The sequence below is a fragment of the Centroberyx affinis genome, unplaced genomic scaffold (genome assembly GCF_046629955.1).
Source record: "Centroberyx affinis isolate AG114_WGS23_722 - 3 ecotype Tasmania unplaced genomic scaffold, CSIRO-AGI_Caff_v1 ptg001340l_1, whole genome shotgun sequence".
In the NCBI taxonomy this organism is placed as follows: domain Eukaryota; kingdom Metazoa; phylum Chordata; class Actinopteri; order Beryciformes; family Berycidae; genus Centroberyx; species Centroberyx affinis.
Genome location: NW_027279837.1, coordinates 267615 through 285437, shown reverse-complemented (window position 1 = coordinate 285437; position 17823 = coordinate 267615). Strand labels below are relative to the sequence as shown.

Here is a 17823-nt window from a genome sequence, read left to right as displayed (position 1 = left end):
AATCAAAATAGCGCAACTAAGAATACAAGCATTGTGACACACTGTAATGTGGTTCTCGACAAGCTGACTATAAGTGGCGGGTCGTGCGATGAGGGTCAGTGGGATGGAATGTGAACCAGTGCCCTTTTGGCACCGGCGCAGACTGTGGGGGACAGCTGGGGTTGCGGTGGTGTCAGAGAAGAAGGGGAGTCTGCCAACTCGCCAGCATGCCAACACGCTGACTGTCCGAGCTGGGAAGAGCTGCAGCCCAAACCAACCGGGAACTAAACAAGTAAACAAGTTATACGCCTCCTGCTTGTAAAACGGATAGTTCTAGTCATCCGTTTTGATTGGCTGAGTTAGGTTTGAAGATGTAAAATACCCAGTGACACACACCTCTGACCGCATAACTAAAATATAACTATTACTACACTAGCACCTAACCTAAAATGCGTCTCTGCATCATGTCATGCCTAAAAACTCCTCTCAGCTGTTCTAACCATCCCTGTAAACGCTTGCCTCTCATGGCTTGTTGCTTAATTTGTGCTGCTTTCTCATGCCTTATCACAAGCTCCAGAATCACTATAACGAGTTCACTATTTAATCCAGAAAAATGGCTGAAAATACACTCTGCCTTGGGTTTTATTTAACATAAAAAAAATCAACCAACTGTCTCTGGTGTTCAGCTGAACCTTTAGTGAGAATAAAACTTATAGGCGGTCTCAAAGGGCCTTTGTGAGCCTGAGCAGGACAAGTGTGCTGGAGCAGCCGAATTCCAGCTCTAACGCACAGAGCATGAACAGCTGCATGTGATATATAGGTTAAGTTCTCCTAGAAAGTCAAAGGGCCCAGAGATCTACAACACACACTAACTACAACTCTTGATAGCTGTCTATTATATATTATATGTTTAAACATATGGCATACAGTAGTGGAATTAGTTAATGTCACCAAAATATCAACAATGGAACCGTGATTCGTCATTTTAACACTAGATATATAGTTGAAAGACATGTATTTGAGTATTCGCTGACGTTTCATAGACAGAACAGACGATCACCTCCTTGTCATGAACCTTAAAAAGTCTCGATGTGTCTCAAACAAGAGTCAAAATCAGGCAAGAAATTTCTCAACTTCAACGCGTCAACTATACCAAACACAAGAGCAAATGAAAGACAGGAATGAATGACAGAAACAAGAGAGAAACATGAAAAATAAAGGAGAGGGAAAAGAAACAAAAACAAAAGCAGTCAACTGTCCCTCGTCTAGCATCTTGATACTCACTGTAGGATGTTGGCAGGACTGGAAGTGCAGTATGTCCGCTCACAACTTACTCTTCCAGAGACTCTGGGCACACACACTGAAACTCTTTTGGTGGTGGGTGGACAGTCTCCCTCCCTGTCTTGCACCCCACCCACTTGACAGACTCCGTCCAATTCCAGGCCAGATCAAGGGTTTAAAATATCGCCGAGTATAGGCCGGCTGGGTTGATAGTAGCCAGCTGTTCCCCTCCCCCACCTCCCATCCTCTCCACCTCTCCCACATTCACACCTCTCTTTATCAGCTTTGGGACTGGAGAGCCAGACCAGACCTTTGGACCAGGGCATGCTTATTTTCATTTCCACCATTCTTTGTACTGTATATGCACTTCTTCTTCTGTTCTTTCCACTACTTTTCCATTCTTTTATTCTTGACTCCTCTTCCATTTTTTTCCCAGGATGAGCTTGGTCTTCACACACTTCTGCAAACTATTCCTCCATGACCTTTAGATGTCCATTCTTTTTTTCTTGGTCCATCTCATTCTTTTCTCAGGGAGAGATTGGTCTTCACGTTTTTCCTTCAATTCCTTCCATTTTTTTGCTGCCCTTGTTAACCGTTGGTGAGCAGTTACATCACAGTGTGTTGATCTGTTGTATGGGCTTAGCCTTTGGTAGACAGTGAGCCCAAGGTTATTGGTCAGGAATGTGGGAATCGGGGTTATGCACATGGAGGGAGGTTTACATTCCTGCCCCCTTGAGGGGCAACTGGTCGCTCTGGGTCACTGACGGTTTCCCGGGGGATAAACACAGTGGATCCCAAGGAGAGATCTATTCTAAGCCATGAAGGACATTTTCAACATAGCCCCGGCAAAAAGACAGTCATTTTACAACTCGGCTCAGAGAAAACAAGCCCTAAGGAGTTGTAAAGATGCCTTCTTTTTCAAATGCCTTAATGAGTAGAACAAACATGATTCATAGCATAACTTAGCAGCAGAAATCTTTAGTAATTCTTTTACCACTGCCTGCAGACACTAGAACATCGGAACATAGGAATTAGTGACATAAGGTGACTTACCCTGTTGACCTTCTGTAGACTGGTGGTGGGCAGTGCAGCCAGGGTTTTGTAGTCAAGTTTTAGAGGCCCAGTGCCAATGTTCTAAAGGGAAATAAAGAAAAACTGAGGTGAGCGAGGGACAAAGCTGAGGTTTCTTATACAACGAACATCTACTCAAAGTTAATTCGTTTTACAGGGGGAGGCCATGTGTGGAATTGCAGAGAACCATTCCTATGGTTTAAAGGACCTCTGAGATTCAGATTCAGATCACTGCTCATGGCCAAGATGTACAACGTCATGATCCACACTTTCACTTGTATGCAAACACTGGTTGGAGAATGTGTTGGCCGCCAAGTATGTAATGTGTTATTACAGTTAGGAGATGTCGGTTCGAACTAAATTGCTATTGTCAGATGGAGAAAAACAGTAGGTAATTTGTTCTGGATTTTACTTTATGGATGTGGCAGATTCATACTGGATTCAAATTACAGATGCTGTTGGTAAGAACTACAATGACAGGACCTTACCCAGTCATAATAAATGTAAATTGCATAGATTTAGGTGTGTGGAACATCCTTTTCACTGAGGACCTTCCCCAGTAAAACTAAGCCAGTTTGAACATGTCTGAAGACTGATTCAGTTAAGAAAACAAGGGGAGACAATTCTCACTCAACAGTACTGTGCATGGATGCTCCCAACAATGGAAAGATTTTCCTAAACAAAGCAGGGATGAGTAGCACGGTAAAATCCTGTGGAGGCGGTGTTACGGTATTTGTGGTCAGACCCGCCTTCAGCACAGACAGGGGGAATGTTTGGCTGAGGACCTGCCGTCGAGGAGTGTCTCACCTCAGTCTCCTCTTCTAGCAGGCGAGTTGCCTCCTCACGCTCCAAGCGCATACGCTCCTTCACCAAGAAAGGGAGGGGGAGGAGGAGAGCACAGAGGGGAAGACACCCGACCACACACAGCCACACAGTAATGAGCATGAGGGGTGAAATGAGAAAGAGAAGGTGGAGGATTTACAGTGGAATAAATGAGCGTTAAAGGGGATGAAATGGAGAAAAAGACAAAACGATGGAGGAGTGGTATGGAGATGGGATGATTGGATGATTTTGTATGGTGAATCCAAACACACCGAAAGTAGAGGAGAGAAAAGAGAGGGGAAAGAAAGGATAGAACCCGCACACATTAGAAAGTACTCTATTCATTTGCTACAGGAGCAGAAAAAGCATGCAAGGTGGGACATTGCTGGAACAGTGTCGTCGAACACGACGGCAACACAAGGCGCAAAGGAGAAGCTTCATTCACCCAATAACAGACAGAGCTGAGCGTCTGACACTAAAGCTCCGCCCTGCAGTACGGTGCAAGACTCAAACTTGGCTTATATCTGAACTACGATGGACCAAAAATATAATTCTCCAGCCCGGCTGTATTGCCAGAAATACATCTAGCTAGTGATTTGACAGATACAATTTTGCCCCTGGCTTTCCCGAAGCAGTAACAGATTTTTAATTCAACTCACCACTTTCTCCATCTCTTCTCGCTCCCACTGTGACGTCTCTCTCACCATCTCAGACTCCTGGAGAAGGGAGGTTTAGGAGAGTGAGATGTAAGAGCCGTACAGCTCCACTGAATAACTACTGCTCACCCTGTAAAACTTTGCTAAGGCACTGCAGGTACAATACAAAAAGTCCAAAAGAGAAAATTCCTGAGCAACTTTTCATATTTCTTACTGAGATTTCTGATCAGATTTTACTGATGTGTGCTCTGATAAAGGTCATTATGACTGAAAAACAACTGAAAAACAATGAAAATTGCTTGGATCCAAGTGTGTGGAGGAACCACAGAACTCTGACTGAATAAATCAATAGGCCCCTACTTCCATTTTAGCACCGGCAGCCTCCCAACAGCAAATCTGGCTTAAATAAACAAGTGCGATAGCGCTTTCTAGTGCTCGGGTGGAGGGGAGTGGTGGGGTGGGGTGGGGTGGGGTGGGGTGGGGTGGGAGTGGGTGTGCATGATTAGAGTGACGGAAACTATGTTGATGTTAAAAACTCCACCTGTTAACACCAAAGTGCTGTGGTAGCACTGACTAACAGAATAACTAAGAGAATTGCTGAACAAAATATTTGATTCATGCGTTGACTTGGCCACGACAGTTAGAAAATCACGAGTGACTTCCTGGTATGTGGATGTACCGCACCCCTGCCTCGTGTTGAGTGACGCTTGTTTGACTTCTACCGTACTGCCTGGTGTAGGAGTGCACACTGGATTTCACTTATGCAGGGCTCTTAGGACTGCGCCGCCTAAACAGTGCATTCTGTAATTCCCCTATTCACATTGCACTACAAAAAGTGTTAATACACTAACACGAATTAACAGGGGGTGATTAGGCACTGTATGCATCAATCAGAAGTATACTAATAAGAGACATAAGAGACAACGGCAACAGATGAGGGACTGGGATCTAACCCTAACACACATGGGATTACAAGACACATTTAGTTGCTGTTGAGCATCTTCCTAAACAAACTTGGGTATCATCGTAAACAGACATTTTCCCAGTCTACAGATTAAGTGTGACACACAGAATCTACCTTTTCTGGAATACTAAATAACGCTGAGGAAGGCTTTATAGCCGAAACCAACAAAAAAATAAAAATAAAAAACAGAACAGACAGAGTGGGGGCTATCTAATTCATTTTGCCATAAAGCTCATCATAAAAGTCTGTCCTAGTGTATCACTGATTCACCCAGTTTCTGCAGCAAATGGCAATATACCAGACCTTAACTGCACTCGTAGAACTGATTGTGTATTATCAGTGTTGTACCTTCTGTATGATCTCCATCTCCTCTGGGCTCAAGTCTCTGTCTATGGAAGAGATGCTCTCCATGCTGTTCTTACGGACGATTCCTGTCGCAAACGGGTTGGCAATGATGCCAGGGGACGACTGGGAAGGGACACAAGCATACATGCAGAGTTTGGCTTAAAAATGGGATATCCACATGTTGAAACAAGGGATATGTCCTCTTAAAAAATTGTTGATAGTACAAAATTAAAATTACAAAATTGAAGCGGCACTTTTTAAAACACAGTGGCTAACATTTGGGTTCAGAAAATGACAAAATGAAAACACTTTTATAGACTGAATCATCTGTATTCTAGAGAAATCAATTTAACAAAATGGATATATGGCATTTTGGGATAGACCCCTACATATGCAGACATTGATGCAGAGATTGATTGAAGTCATACAATTTCTATATATAAAACATCCGGTCCATAACCATGTTAAACACGGTTTTATGTAGTAACTCTCCCCTTCTGTTATCTCTCTGAATGCTAAACACATTCCGCCCCAAAACTGACTCCTCCTGCTGTCTCACCTCCACAGCAGCCGCGTTCTGCGGGTCGAAGCCGTCACACACCAGCATGACCAGGGTGTCTCCCACGGCGCGAAGCACACGCACCGCCTCCGTGTGCGTCATCCCCAGCAGGCTGTGGTTGCTCACCTCCAGGATGCGCATGCCGACCTGCAGACGGCCGTCTCTCGCTGCCGCGCCACTCGAACTCACCTATTTATAGAGTAGAGTACCCAAAGTATGGTAAGAGAGACTTGATGAAGGGTGTCAGACTAATGACTAAGGCTGCTTGTGTTTACCAAAGGTGACGAGAACTTTGTTGTCCAAGCCTTAAGCCTTAGAATATCCTGTTCATGTCATCTTTTGAATCACTCTTAAAAATCTTTTCTTCACAGACAGTAAAGAGATTCAAATGAGGATACACATGAACAACCAGTGCATCATCCAAGCAGCTGCTTGGTGCTGCTAGCTAAAAAGGAGCTTCTCCTTGGGCTCCAATTCTTTCAATTGCACTTGTTAAGCCTCCAACTGTGCAACAATGAATTTGGGAAGTTCAGAGCTGTGATAGCAGAGCTGTGATGCAGTTCCAGTACCTTAGAGATGAAGATGCCCTCGTCTGTGGCGTCGAAGGGGTTTCCAGCATGACCCTTGGCCCCTCCACGGATACTGATGCCAAGCTTCTCCCCTTGCTGCTTCTGGATGACAATTTCCTGCAGTGATACATACACAGCTCATCAGGCACAGCAAGGTGTGCATTTGTGCTTGTACTGTGTGTGTGTGTGTCTGTGTGTGTGTGTGTGTGCTGACACATATTTGTCTGTGTGGGCTGACTCACCTGCATGCCAGGTGGTGATGGGTCCCTGCGTACTAACATTCGGATCTCCTGCTTGTTGGCAAGCAGGGCGCGCACAGCTTCCTGGTGTGTGGCATGACGCAGGTCGATGGTGTTCACCTCTAATATTCTGTCCCCGACACGCAGTCCACTTTGACATGCCAGGCCGTGAGGAATCACCTGATGAGATGGGACATGGGGAGTGAGATGCAACACAACATAACAGTGGCAAAGGCACAACAAAGACAGAAATAATAAAATAAAGAAATGGCCAAGCTCTTTCAAATTTGTACCTTTGAGATGAACACCCCAGGTTCATTGATACCAAATGGGTGACTGGCATGGTCACTGCCTCCCACAATGCTCAGGCCTAGAGGGCCGCCTGACTTCATCAAGGTCACTTCCTGTTAGGGTAGGAGGCAGAGGAGTTGTTGTGGAAAAAGACTCTATGGCTAAGTGTAACAAAAGGGAATCAAGTAAGCATTAGTTTAAAAGTACATTCTTCTACAGACAGCCGGATAAAACCGACCAGTCAAGTCTTCATCTATCTACATCTGAGTCTAATAAACACAAACCAACCTATTTCTACTGCACACACATGATACTGTTAACAGGTCTAAGCACCTATTGATGGAACAAACAGCAATATCTTTGCATTATTCAAGTTTGGGAATGACACAGCTGATATCACCAGTCCACACTCTACAGTGCACTATCAGTAAAGAGCTCAACAAAGCCTTCATACCGTGCACCATCTTCTCTGGAGCTGGACAGCATTAAGGATAAGGAGGGGGGGCCAAATGAACAAACATTAATGCTGAATGTTGCATTTGGCTTCTACAGCATGGTCTACTAAAACTAACCAGCCAATCAACACACTGCCTTCCTTCTCCCTCTCATTAGGGCTCTCACCTCGATGGGGTACTCGTCCTCCAGCCGGCTCAGGTGGTTCCCATGTGGGGAGAGGCGCTCGTCCGTGGGGTCCTCCTGGTCCGGAGAATCGGAGGGTTCTGGGGGTGGGGGGGAGTGGGCTCGGGCCCGGGATAGGCCCGGGGAGCCGCCCGGTGCGGCCTGGTCTCGCTCCACCAGGAGGGCGATGGTGGGGGAGGTGCCGGTAAGGAGCGCTACTGCCTGGTCATGCCTGGCCTCTGTCATGTCTACACCATTGATCTGGATCGACAGTAAAACCAACCAGGTAGGGAGTCAGCCCACCGAGACGCTCCCAAAGACAATGGGCAGCACTAGTCATCGGCACATGGGCACGATGGATATCAAGGAACAAATGCATGGTGGAAGCGGCACATGTTGCCGTAACAGTTGACTCTCATCAGATTCAAAATCCTCATCACTCAAACCATTTCAAAATAACTAGGTAGCATGTAAAATACATTTTGACTCGTCTCATGGTATTAGTATTAATTCATTGATATGTTGTGAACACCTATGTTGTGAGTGCACCAAAGTGAGTACTGTTATTTGAGAAAGGACCCAGCACCTATACAGAGCAACAGGAACAGGCACAGAGAAGAGAAAGGCAGCGGGGGGGGGGGGACAGAGGGCTGCCGCAGGCAATGCAAGCTGGCAGAGCTTCCCTGAGGGAGTTGAGGCTAGGCTAAGGGCAAGCTTGAGCTGTTTTATTCCAACATACTCTTAAAACTCCTAACAAATAATCAGCTTATCAATGCGTGTGGTCCTATCTTCTCATCCTAACCAATGTAACATTTTGTGAACACCCCTTCTTGCCTTTGCTTACTTAAAACACAAGTGGCAGCATGTATTGTGGCCAAAGAGTCTGATCTTAAGTCAACAAAGGCAAGCAGGGAAGTTCTTAGTCGACTGCTGCTTTGTGTCATATGACAAAATATTTCAGCTTTTGAGGCAGACTACATTAGTTTTGTTAACAGTTTTTAGATTAGTCCTCACGGTCCTGAATTGAATGAGGGAGGTGTCTTTCAGAGAGGCACCATCATCTGGTCTGAAGTGACAAACAGAGGTCAGCGCTGACCTGACAGTACCAGCTCTTACCATCGGCTGATATGCTGCCGCGGCTGCTGCTATGGTAATGCATGCGTTTACCATGTCAGCGGGGCCACAGGCTCCGCCCACACCACCCAAACACCACACCCACCACCAAGCAGGCAAGGAGATGTACTTAATGCATTAGTGAGCATGCAGAGGGAGAGAGCGTGAGAGAGAGAAATAGAGAGAGAGAGAGATAGAGGCATAGAGAGGAAAAACAACTAAAAACAGCCAGAGGAAAACCCAGAAAGAAAGCAGAGAGGATCATTCAGGAAGCCATTCTATGATTCCCGGAAAGCAGGGTTTGCGAGAGAGAGAGAGAGAGAAATGGTTATGATCCCAACAGCAGAGTAACTACCAGCTAGGAGGAGCTGTTGAGAGACATGGTAGGGGCACAGTTTCACATTCAACATACCGGGGGGAGGGAGGGTTCTCTGGACTTCTCAAAATGATTTCAGTTCGAAAACAAGGGTCTCTTCTTGAACAATGATTAAATAAAGATTGCATGGGTGTGACTGGAGAGACATGCAACTCAAGAGTTATCAATATGCTGACAGAATGGGGAAAGCAAAGCCAAGCGTGGAGTGCGATTAGCAGAGAGCGATAAAGACACTCATGCAGGAACCCCTTAGCAGGAACACATATCAGCTAAATGTTGTGTTATCGTTCCAAAAGAGCTACAGGCGGTTAGGTTAGATTTAGTATGAGGACTAGATTAGTATCATGTCTTGGTTCATGGATTTGATGAGAGCAAAGTTCTAGTCTGATGAGGCAATTTTCTGCATCTGGTTAGCATGGAACCCAACCCAAGTTAGTCGGACCTATCTTAGACAGGGCCAAACTTAACTTGAGGGATCAGAGCGGTGTTATGGGCACCTTTGCTATGGAAAGATTAAAACTCCTCTACCATACAGCAAAGATGGCAACAGTGAAACAAAGTTAGAGACAAAGACACTCTGCAGTGTTTCCTTTACATTATTTAAGATGTAGTGGTAAAAGCCCAAAATAAGAATCATAATCGCAATTACAGCGTAGTTGTCCATACATAAGGATAGAAATATTCAATTAAGAGCCATTCTCAAGCACTTAATCCTGGAATGGGCACAGGAGAAAACCTGAGTCTCTGAAGCAAAATTACTTGCACATCTACAAAAACATTGTATAGGAAACACTGTTTTGATCACAGTTATCAAAGATACAGAAACTGTTGGCCTTACTTCAGACAGGCCTGAACTGAAGCAGGAAGAGCAAAAGAGTTATGTAATGCCGAGATGGAGATGTGGAAGGGATGGATAGTACTCACAGTGATCACCCTGTCTCCGACATGCAGTGTGCTGTCTCTGTGGGCTGCCCCGCCCTCTGCGATGCGAGAGATGTAGATTCCCTAAAAACATGGGGAGACATGTTTACATGTTGTCAACTTTAATGTCCATCTGTGGATAAAACACATTCTTTGGTTTGTGTTGCATCACTTAGCTTAAAGTTTTAACATAATATGTACACAGGCTGTTTTAGAGTAAGAACTACAGTTAAATGAGATGTTACCAATTTACTGTAATAAAAATGGGATTAATTAAAGGGAAGGGTTATCCATTATTCCGTAACTTTTTTCTGGCCTCTGCCTCTGTACCAAACCAGACAGGGTTGGTGGTAAGAGTCTGGTGCAACAGGCTGCAATGCCACGATGAATCATTGTGCCAACTCACAGCCTGTCGATAAAGAGGGTCAGCATGGGATATCCCATGGTGAGGATCTGAGACAGCCAAACCAAATATAGAACCCCTTTATTCATTACTGCTGTCAGGGTTCACAGAGGTAGTTCTATTAGCAAACCCCAAAGCCCACCAATTTATTATGATGTAGCCTACTTCAAAAAACAAACAAAAAAATTGACATTATGACCAATTAACACCATAATAAAATCAAGACAAATCAGGAAGCTGTGGCACAAGCAGCTCATTAAAAAACATGACCTTTGGGACTTATTGTCCCTTTGCTTAGAGATGTTGCACAATTTGTTTAACCAAATGAAAATACGCTGAACTCTTGGTCCCGCTCACTAAAATAGAATGCCATGTAAACATGCAGGAACAAAGTCTACTGCTCTACCTCCACAGATCAAGTAACAACCAAGCAATAGCTGAGAGTCACTGCATCCACTTTAGAAATCTTTTTAAAAACAGAGGCTAGACTTACAGACACGCCTAAATCATTAGTTTATGAGTCCTTTCCTCTTTGTTGGCTCCTCGAGCTGCATGAGTTTGAAGGCAGTTTTGCACAGGCCCAAATATACACCTCACCCCCTCCTCCACTTCTTCCCATTCCAATTACAGTGGACCTATCAAGTGTCAAGGCTCGCTATTCATATCTCCGTCTCCTTGGTGATGGCTGTAAACGCTGGGGCCAGAATAGATGCCGTGAAAGAGACAGATCCCTGAGGCTGAGATGGCCACTGTAAACACTTTGTGGACCAACTTCCCAAATCTCACACCACAGTTGTCACAAATACGGCATCCAATTCTTGTATGGCAGCCTATATCTGTAGCTTCAGATCATTAGGACATAAATATAATTTCCCTCCTTGAATTAACCCCCATAAACAACTACAGACTTTTGTTGGATGCAGTTGTCAGCTTTGCACAGTTGATAGAAAGCTTTTTACATTCTGAACATATATATAGTCCGTTGTCTCAGGTCAAAGCCTTTAGAAGAGGAAACACCTGACACCATAATGCACATCAAGGTGTTTCACTGGGAGGGAGCCAATGAAATATGTAACAGTGTGGTGACTGAAGCCCCACATTCTATAAATGCCCTAGCAATGCTAAATCTTTACCATACACTGATAATATTGTAATACTTGATGCCCATGGGGAAATTCTCCTTCCGCTTTCCCCTGTCCACAATGAGGTTAGGAGCACAGGGTCTTCAGCTGGCGGGGATTTAGTGTCTTGCTCAAGGAAACTTCAGCAGGGTGGATGCTTGTCGACAAAGGGGCTTGATCGCCGGTCCTCCAGGTGAGAAGTGGTCTCTCTACTCCCTACATCACCCTGAGTCTATGCTTAGTGAAAGAGGGGTGTGCTTGTGTGTCTCACCGTATCTCCTGTGCGGTACGCCGTGGAGCCCTTCCCCCCAGCGATGCTGAAGCCCAGTCCCTTGTCGTTGCGGACCAGGCAGGTGGAGAGCCGCTGCCGGGGCCCGCTGGGACTGGCCTCCATGCAGAAGGGCAGGCCACTGCTGCGTCTCTCCCGGGGGAAGTAGTCGTCCTCGGGCCGTAGCGGCGTGGTGGTGATGGCGTTCTCTGGCTCCACCATGCGCTCGCGCAGCACCGTCATGGAGACTGTAGCCCCAGAGCTACGGAGAGCCTCCACTGCTGTGTGATGCTCCGCTCCGTGGAGGTCTACTCCGTTCACCTGAGACAAACAGAGACGAGAGAGAGACAGATTTTGACTTTTGATGTTCTTTAATGAAACATCTTACTACAAAACAGAGGAAAGAGTACCTAAAGACACCTTACAAACTCAAACTCCCACACACACAACTGCAACTGTTGTTCATTTTGTAATCTGCTAATTTTCTATTTCTGTCTCACTATATTTTAACTCTTATGTTTTACATGATTTCTAAACTGTGTAATGTTTCAAATACATGTTATTCTCTCACTCTGTATTTTACCTTAATTTGTCTTGTCCTCCATTTATTGTAAAGCAATTTGAGCTGCATTTTATGTACGAAGGGTACTATATAAATAAAGTGTATTATTATTATTATTATCTGGCATGCTACCTCCTTGCATTGAGAGACACAGACAAAGAGACAGGATTGAGTAACAGAATGGTCACATCTGTTCACCGTCACAGTGCTGGATGTGTTCACACAGGACTTTACCTCTAGGAGTTTGTCTCCTACTTTGACCCCGGCTCTGGCTGCAGGACCATCCTCAGACACCCTGGAGATGAAGATTCCCTGCAGACACAATGAAATGGAAAAATGAAGTTGTCTGATCTATGAATTTTGATTTCCTGAAGCTAGTAGGCATACTAACCACAGAATCAATCTTACCTCGTCATCCCCCTTGTAAGGCGTGGATCCTTTCCCTCCAGCGATGCTGATACCCAGGCCGCCTGTCTGTCGGAGGATGGTCAGGGTGTGCTGCAAGTTGAGGAGGGGGGAGTCAGCACAACTAGTGGCGAAACCCCACTAAAACACTGCTTAACTCAAGACAGATTGGGAGGGAGAGGAGCCCACAACATCCTAATTACTTTAGATGGTTATCTTTAATATTATTAAATGTATGTATTTGAAATCATTAAGTTGAGCTACTTTATATGGCCGTAAAGAGCCATTTATTTTGACATCTTAGACTTCACTAGTTTTAAGTTGTGGGTGAGCTCCCTCTTTCTGCCAGAGGGTGGCGCCAATCTGGGCAGAGCAGACAGTATGTGGTCATAACAACAGATGGATGGACAGACGGATGTGACAGACACTTTGACTTGGTCTCAAGTCTAATCTCAATTCAAGTGGAAGTTGGATGATGTTTTTGTGTCTTGACTGGATTTTACTTTTAAGACATTTCAGAAAAGTATATTCAAAGCAACAGGGACAAACAAAAACAAAGTGAGTGCCAAATAATTTCTCATCTATTATAAACCACTTAATTGGCATTAGACCAAAGACATAAAATGAATAAACAGATACTGTCAAAAGTCCTTTTAAATCGGACACACAGGCTAGTCTCATACTGGAAACATACGTGTATTGTACATGTATGGTGGGGGGGGACTTAAACATAAGACTATGTCACAACAGGGATGTAAAGACTGCATAACAAGTCACAACGAACTGAGAGTGAATGTGTGTATGCTGAATACGTGCAAGCCATGCAGAATGGGGGAGAGTGGAGGAGATGAGGGACAGGTGGAAGGTAAGTGGAAGGAGAGAAGGGAGTGCTGTGTCCTGGATATGGAGTGAAGGCTGCGGAGTCTCTGTAGTGGTGTAGACACACTGCCGTTCTTTGTAATGAGACTGTATGTTTTCAATGGCACATTTCCATATATTTTGTGAGCAAACACACAGTAGACAGAAATGCAAATGTCTTCATACAAGATCTAACATTAAAAGGACACAATGCAAACCTTCTGCGAGCTCATACACAGAATTGCTTGATTAATAATCTGGCATGTGCTACCAAATTGTGTTTTCTTTCCAATTCAGTATTTAGAAACACTGATGATTTTGTACATGAGCATGTACACAATAGCCCATGATACATTAAGTTAAGCAATGGGCATGAATTTGCTATGAGATGGAAAAATCCTTATATCTTAATATGAGGCCGGGAAATTAATGCCAGCCACAACCAAAATGTTGGTAAACTTTGGCTGCTGCTCATGAGTTTGTTTACCACTTTGGTGACCTGCCACTTTAGCAGGTAACCTGCAATCGTTCAAAGTTCAAATTTTATTCTGAAGAATAAAGTGACTTCTCAGTTTTGGAATCAATCAGCCACTGTGGCCAGTGGATAATAAATTTTGTTCCCTGCCCTACTTTCAACACAAATATGTCGCTATTCAGATTATAAATCCATTGAATATCACACTTAAAGACCACTGGTGTTGAACTGTTCATTAACTCAAACTGAGCAACATTTTCTAAAATGTAAAAATGTTCTACCATACCATATAACAAACTTAAATCAACTGAAATATTAACGCCAAGTCTTCTTCACCAATGCCAAATAGCATAGCAGTCAGTGTATTAAAGAATACACATAATATTGCAAACACACCGTTATTTTTAATCTACATTACATATCTTTAGTTATGCAAGACCCTGGGCTTTTTCTGTGATTTATGGAAACCGATTTAACTACAGCTGTGTGCCGAGTGCTGAGAGTGAAAAAAACAGCTGAGGTGTTTGAAAATAACACTGATATTTCAAGACAATAAAACCATTTCTGTAAAACAGTAAATGTATGTAATACAACATAGATTGTTATCTTCTGTCCAGTTAAGCCGTAACAACCATGTACATTCAACTGAACTTTTGATAAGTGAACTTCTTCCTCGGGTGTTCTTTCAACGCTCTTCCTCTGCTGGGCAACTGAGTTTTACAAACCATCTCTGTATACCTGCATGCCCAGAAAAACCTGAAAGAAGATGGTGCTGCAGACTTTCATCATCACAGCGCAACCAGCCCATTCACTCCAGGGCAACACAGCGTGGACATAGGATGAAAAGGAGCAAAGAAAGAGAAGCAGAGGAAAAGTAGGAGAAGGCATAGTGTGGTAGAACCTGAAGTTGGGCTGGGACTTCTAAAATCGGGTCTACAGCCAAAGCTCCAACTCTGTTGGGCAATTGTTTTCCTGGACATTAATCAAACTGCACATTTCATGCAGTGCCAGCACTTAAATAAAAAAAAAAAAAACACCCTGGGAGGGTGACTAAGAGGCACACAATCATTTTGTTTATGCTGCTCAAGATAATGGAGAACATTTTACAGATGTGGCTTGACTTGAGGACATCACATTTGTGGGCATCCAGGGAAATGATTCCTTGGGAATGTCAGAGTTTCCAATTAATTCACCATCATTTTTTGTTTTAGAGTTACTTTGGGTGCTGTGCACAAAGCTGCTGTTCAGACCTGGCGTTTCTTGTCAATGCAGCTTACAAACAATTAAGATTTAATGCAGCAAAGCACTGAAAGCATGTTAGTGAACGACACCACCTAGGATGCAGCATGTGGTGTTGGTCCAACAGGTGGTGCTCCTCCGAGTTGTGCTGGCAGTGACACCACGCTCTGAATAGGAAGGCAAAGTCTGAAACGTAGCCTGCAGGACTTGTTGAGTAGGTTAACTAGCTCTAACCCCATTTGAAATTAGCTGTATATTATATTTGCCACCAGAACAAGGGATAATCAAATGGGAATCACATGAGAACGACCAGGTGCGAGTGTGACACTCTCTCCAATTTCACTCTCTTCAATTCCAACCTTTCCCAGGATGCATTGGAACCTGACAATATGGTTGTCTATCAGTGCATTTGTCAAACCTTTTCAGGAGTTTACTATCAGAGATGTAATGGTGTTTGAATGTCCACAGGAAAAAACCTTACTGCATTACCGCATTCAGGCTCTACCACACTGGCCATGTCATAAATGAGTTACGGTGAGGGCTTCCCTAGTGATTGGCTTGGATTAATCATTGATTTCTGTGGGTTGTTTCCCCCCTCTGAATGCCGGTGGGTGAATGAGTGGGTGAGTGACGGACAGAGACAGAGAGGGAGAGACAGATTGGATGGGAAAGAGTAGGTACAGACCTCTTCCTCCTCAATTCGAGCAGGTTCAATCAGCAGATTATTGACTTGATCAAATGACACCCCCTGTTAGGACAGGAACCAGCGAGAGGCATGCGGATTAGTGAGGCCAAAAATAAAAATATGCACACACGCATACACAAAAATACAAACAAAACAAAATAAATTAAAAGAAAACAAAAAAACGCACTCACTCGCACTTTCAATTAACCTCACCAACCAAAACCAAACACTCCACTGTCTGCTTGCGGGTTGTGTGACTTCCGCGTGCGTCCACTGGGGTGGACCACCTTGAAGCAGAACCCATCCCACATTCACTCCCCAGCCACCAGAAGCAAATACAGGCAGAGGTGGAAAGACAAGACCCAGGAGCTCAGCCACAGTGCAAACCACACAGTGTAGAGAGGAGTGGACGAAAGAAAGCAAAGACTCCCATAACAGAGTAAACCCAGCCTTATCACCGCAGAACCAGCTCTCCTGCAATAGCAGGCTCTGATTCAAATGGACAGCAGGCCTACTTGTCATGTTTGTTAAACTGTACCAAAAGCCCGAATGAGCCGTTCATCCCGAAAAGTTATTTGAGACATGTAACACTTTCAGCCTATGATACGCCAAAGGATTTTTACAAGATAACTGTCTGAAAATCAGTAACAGAAAAAAAAAGTTAAAGAAAATGAGTACAATAACAGAAAAAAATGTGTCTGTTTGAATTAGATTTGTAAGAACCATGAAGAATCTTCTATCTGATATTCTATCATCTTGAAGTAATTCCAATGTCACAAACAAGAATAGACCTGCATCATTATCATATCATATCATACAAATAAGGGTCTTTGGATCTCCGCATTCCAACTCTGCCAATAAACGTTCTGGTTGGTCTGAGGGCCGTCACACAGACAGACACACATCCATACACACAAACAGAAAATCTCATTCAATAAATATAAAGTAGCAGATTTGATGGGTCCCGGCTGATGTAGGACCAGGGATTGAGATTTGATTACAATGTTAAAAAAAAAAAGATAATTAGCATGACAAATCAAAATGATCTCATTGAGGCTTGCTGATTACTGGTGATCAATGAGGAGATTCATTCTTATAAACAACAATATCTCAGCAGTCTTCACTCACTCAAAACATTCACACGCAACACACACGCACAAAGTTATGAAAGCAGGTGTGTGAAAAGTTCATTATTAACCAATTAAATTTAGGAGCAAATGATATGGTGAGAAGCGTAGAACTGAAATGGGCAGGTGGTGGCGCAAGAGGAGCTGGGCTAGAAGTCAGCTGCTTGGGAGGGTAAGGCATCGTCATTTGACATAAAACGCAGAATTCATATCTGGCATGTTAACAGTACATTAAGAAAGGGCAAGAGGCTATCTGGATCCCACCACTAATCAGCAGAACACAACATTTCTTTGATCTATCTCCAAGCATGAGAATTTTTTTTAGCATATTGCCATTTCTCACAATGTCTCTTTGTTGTTACTGTATCATATCTAATGTGACCCAAGTGCTGTAGGGTTCATGAAGAGGACAGTCAATGATGACAACTGAGTGTTTGTAGGCCTTTGGCGGAGGACATCTCGTCCTTGCACAGGACAGAGCAGGGAGAAAGCCAAGCTTTGATTGTCTATTGGTGAGTGTGTAGCAGAGTAAAACCACAAAGTCAACTCCTGAGAAAACATCCCCCTCAATTTCTAGCACAGGGGCAGGCGTGTTCATTTGCACAATGACCCTGCATGCAATGGCATATCCTTCTCAATCAAGTGCAGCCCACTCCAAACTGAATGCAAGTTGCAAGGTGATAAGGGGCTTCTATGCAGATTAGGTGTTTGCATAGAGGCAATGAGCAAGCCATTGCAAAAATATTCTAATAGCATGGACAGAGAATTTGAAGGATAAAATATCCTAAACAAACTGACTGGGTGTATGATGCACCCGTGACATAAGTTTTTATGAAATGCAACTAGGAAGACCACTGTAAAACTACTATATTTGTG

At 43.9% G+C, this 17823-nt stretch overlaps 1 protein-coding gene across 6 annotated transcripts in view; it reads right to left on the bottom strand.

Annotated features, from left to right (window-relative positions):
• Positions 1-17823, bottom strand: part of scrib (scribble planar cell polarity protein) — a 74355-nt gene that overhangs the window by 15755 nt on the left and 40777 nt on the right. For 5 of the 6 annotated variants that reach the window (XM_071525817.1, XM_071525818.1, XM_071525819.1 and 2 more), the window contains exons 16-29: positions 15821-15883; positions 12567-12656; positions 12393-12470; positions 11600-11917; positions 9808-9888; positions 7398-7655; positions 6779-6889; positions 6489-6665; positions 6247-6363; positions 5678-5866; positions 5122-5241; positions 3813-3869; positions 3139-3195; positions 2314-2394 (exon numbers count right to left, since the gene is read on the bottom strand). In XM_071525817.1, coding sequence (XP_071381918.1) covers positions 2314-2394; positions 3139-3195; positions 3813-3869; positions 5122-5241; positions 5678-5866; positions 6247-6363; positions 6489-6665; positions 6779-6889; positions 7398-7655; positions 9808-9888; positions 11600-11917; positions 12393-12470; positions 12567-12656; positions 15821-15883 — 1797 coding nt within the window. The remainder of the gene's footprint in view (positions 1-2313; positions 2395-3138; positions 3196-3812; positions 3870-5121; positions 5242-5677; positions 5867-6246; positions 6364-6488; positions 6666-6778; positions 6890-7397; positions 7656-9807; positions 9889-11599; positions 11918-12392; positions 12471-12566; positions 12657-15820; positions 15884-17823) is intronic. The other variant, XM_071525822.1, reaches the window with a different exon arrangement.